Consider the following 3334-nt stretch of genomic DNA (forward strand, 5'->3'; position numbering starts at 1 on the left):
GCGATGGGAAATAGGAAAAGGAGGTGGCGTTAGCAGCCAGGCAAGAAATTGAAGGTGAGCCTGGCGGAGTGAGGGTACCGGATGCCAGAAAGCGATTGTGGGTAGACAAGGGGTGTATGGGCAGCAGGCTGGGGTATCCAGGGCGGGAGGACAGTGAGTGCGTGCGGATCAAGGCGGTGAAGGAATAGACAGGCGCTTTGCAGGGCGCTGAGAGTGGGCGCCAGGGACGGGTGGTGGAGGCAGTGGGCTCTGAACAAGGAGGTAGCCCGCCCCCTCCTGCAGAGTTCCTAACCCTGGCCAGCACCACTGCCGCTGCCGCCCTTTCCCGCAGTCTAAAGGAACCTAGGAGGGAGAGCACTTGCAGGCACACAGCCAGGATTTCCAGCACTGCTGCCAGGCTCATGGGGGAAAATTTAGGTTCTGACGCAGGGTACAGAGACACGTCGCTGTTGGGAGAACTTCACCTTATGGCATACTGAATGTTTCTCTCTTCTCTTCTCTCCTCCCCCTGCAGGCATGAAGACCCCCCACGCACAGGAGGCCGAAGGGCAACAAACCAGGGCAGCTTCGGGACGGGCTACTGGGTCCACAAACATGACGAAGAAAAAAACCTCCCAAAAGAAGCAGCGAGGCAGACCTTCGTCCCAGTCCCGCAGGAACATCGTGGGCTGCAGAATTTCACATGGATGGAAGGAAGGTGATGAGCCCATCACCCAGTGGAAAGGAACCGTTCTGGATCAGGTGCCTATAAATCCCTCTCTTTATCTGGTGAAATATGATGGAATTGACTGTGTCTATGGACTGGAACTTCACAGAGATGAAAGAGTTTTGTCTCTTAAAATTCTTTCCGATAGGGTGGCATCATCTCAAGTCGGTGATGCCAACCTTGCAAACACCATAATTGGTAAAGCTGTGGAACATATGTTTGAGGGTGAGCATGGTTCTAAGGATGAATGGAGGGGAATGGTCTTAGCCCAAGCACCTATCATGAAAGCCTGGTTTTATATTACCTATGAGAAAGATCCTGTCTTGTACATGTACCAGCTTCTAGATGATTATAAAGAAGGAGACCTCCGTATCATGCCAGAGTCCAGTGAGTCTCCTCCAGCAGAGAGGGAGACAGGAGGAGTTGTAGATGGCCTGATAGGTAAGCATGTGGAATATACCAAAGAAGATGGCTCCAAACGGATTGGCATGGTCATTCACCAAGTGGAAGCCAAACCCTCTGTGTATTTCATCAAGTTTGATGATGATTTCCATATCTATGTCTATGATTTGGTGAAAAAGTCCTAACTGTTAGGGTAAACTTTGCCACATTTGTGAGAACAAATGTATACTTTGTAGACGTGCAAAACAATGTTGCTTTTCAGTGTATTGAAAGCTTAAGGGTCCCTGTTAATTCAACATCTTTGCCAGCATAACTGTTGTTTTTTTTTTTTTTTTTTGAAAAATACAAATTTATGTGGACATGACATGCTGTGTGTAAGGACTTTGTCATGTTGAAAAGATTGGGTGTGTTTGGTGGATGGGGCATGAAAGGAAGGGACAGCTGTAAATGCAAGCTGTGAATAAAGTTCAGCTAGTATCACAATCAGTCATCTAAAAATGGAATAGGACTTAGCTGGTCTGGTCTAGAGAGGGGGGAGGAGAAGGAACTAGAGATGGGCTGTAGAGGGAGGGAGAAGGGGAGGTGACTGCTTAGGAAGAGGCTCCCTGGAGGAGGGATGGCCTAAGAGAGAGAGGCACCCAACTAGGAGGGGGTAGAGAATAACAGAGAGAGAGTGAGATCTTGGGGCTTAGAGGAAAACAAACAGAATGCCTTGAGTAGAGAGGGGCTCAAAGTAGCTTAGAAGAGGTCCAGAGCAAGGGGCAGGGGGAGAGAAAGTTGGCAGGAATCTGGAGGATACTCAAAGGGAGGGTCTGCACATGAGTAAGGAGTCAGAAGGGGAGGAACACTGAGGAAGGAAGAATTCCAAGCAGAAAGATTGACAGAGGAAGTGAGAATGCAGAAAAGGAGGTGTGGGGAGTGGGGCCCAGGAGACATGGGAAAGCCCAGGAAAAAGTTGGACTTCTGGCAGTATCCACATTGCCTTCCCCTGGCTCTGTGCAGAAAAGATGTAACAGCTGTCAAAGAAGCCAAATGGGTTGGAAGTTCCCTAGAATGGCATTTTGACAGGGATGACTTGAGTTAAGTAGGAGCCAACTTTATACCTAAAAGGCTTTTCTTATTTCAGGGAGCTCATGCCACACCTGCCGAGCAGAACCCAAACCCTCGGCTTAAACACACTGACCTGACACCCCATGAGCTGGGGGCTGTAAGCAGTCTCCTCACTTTTCCCAGAGGACCAGGTGCAGTAATCTTGGACCCGGAGGTCTTGGTTCATTTCCCTTACACTGGATAAACAATTCTTGTGGGGCGTAGGTAAGCGGGGCGCTCAGGACTTAAGAGATGTGCCTCCTTGCGTTTGGAAAGTATTTTATCCAAAAAAAATTAGAACCTTACTGAAGTCAGGTACAGGAGTCCCCTCACTGTTCTTTCTCCTACTGGACTGTGCCTTGCCTCCCTAGAGAGGAGGGGCATCAGAGGATTGAGCCTAATGTTTATCTCAGGACATGGGGAGTACTTGACAATCCATGCCTAGCTCAGCAGCTGCCTGAAACCACAGGTGGTTCCACCCAGTGCTTCACTGAATGGAGGTCTGCTGCCTCTAGAGTCCCTATTCAGGCTATACCGTGACAAAGCTGGTGGCTACTGACCCTTCACAGGTACCTCCTGACCAGCCTTGCCCACCTCAAGCACACAGGGAAGCTGTGATGGAAGTTTGTGCAGCTCTGTTTCCAGGTGAGATGGATGGCATGGGCAGTCGGGCTGGGAGTTGTGACTTTGTATAACTAACTCTTTCAACTGTATAATGCCACATAGAGGGGCGGTGGTTGGTGGGGAGAGGGTGCAGTGACCCCAATAAAGTCCCTCAGGGGTATGGCGATCTAGCACATGGGTCTGTGTCCTTCTCTTTTTCTCCCCCTTGTCTTTCTCCAGTCATGTTGTGGAAGGTTCCTTCAAAACCTTCTCTCTGATTTCCCCACCCTACACTTCACTAAGATATGCCCCTGCCCTCAAAGAAAGAGTTAAGGTGAGCTCACTGCTCAGTCTTCCCTAACTCCATACATTTGGGGGGGGGGGGGGGGGGGGGGGGGGGAAGGGCCAGGTGGTGGCAGGGAGCTTCTAGAATTTGAAAAAAAAGTGGTAATTCTAGTTCACTCTCTACACCCAACATGACCTGAAACTGTTTGCCTGAAGAATCACACAAGGCAAGCCCACCTTGCAGGGACT

The 3334-nt window shown here is 49.9% G+C and overlaps 1 protein-coding gene across 1 annotated transcript; it reads left to right on the forward strand.

Annotated features, from left to right (window-relative positions):
- The first annotated feature begins 30 nt into the window (after window positions 1-30).
- LOC125917864 (spindlin-2) lies at window positions 31-2857 on the forward strand. The gene has a single exon (XM_049623962.1). The coding sequence runs from the start codon at window positions 517-519 to the stop codon at window positions 1291-1293; it is 777 nt and encodes a 258-aa protein (XP_049479919.1). The 5' UTR covers window positions 31-516; the 3' UTR covers window positions 1294-2857.
- Window positions 2858-3334: the final 477 nt, after the last annotated feature.

Source organism: Panthera uncia, unplaced genomic scaffold, assembly GCF_023721935.1.
Source record: "Panthera uncia isolate 11264 unplaced genomic scaffold, Puncia_PCG_1.0 HiC_scaffold_2618, whole genome shotgun sequence".
Lineage (NCBI taxonomy): Eukaryota > Metazoa > Chordata > Mammalia > Carnivora > Felidae > Panthera > Panthera uncia.

What these genes read in the sequence shown, in the direction of transcription:
- LOC125917864 (XM_049623962.1), top strand. Translation starts at nt 517, where the DNA reads ATGAAGACCCCCCACGCACAGGAGGCCGAAGGGCAACAAACCAGGGCA.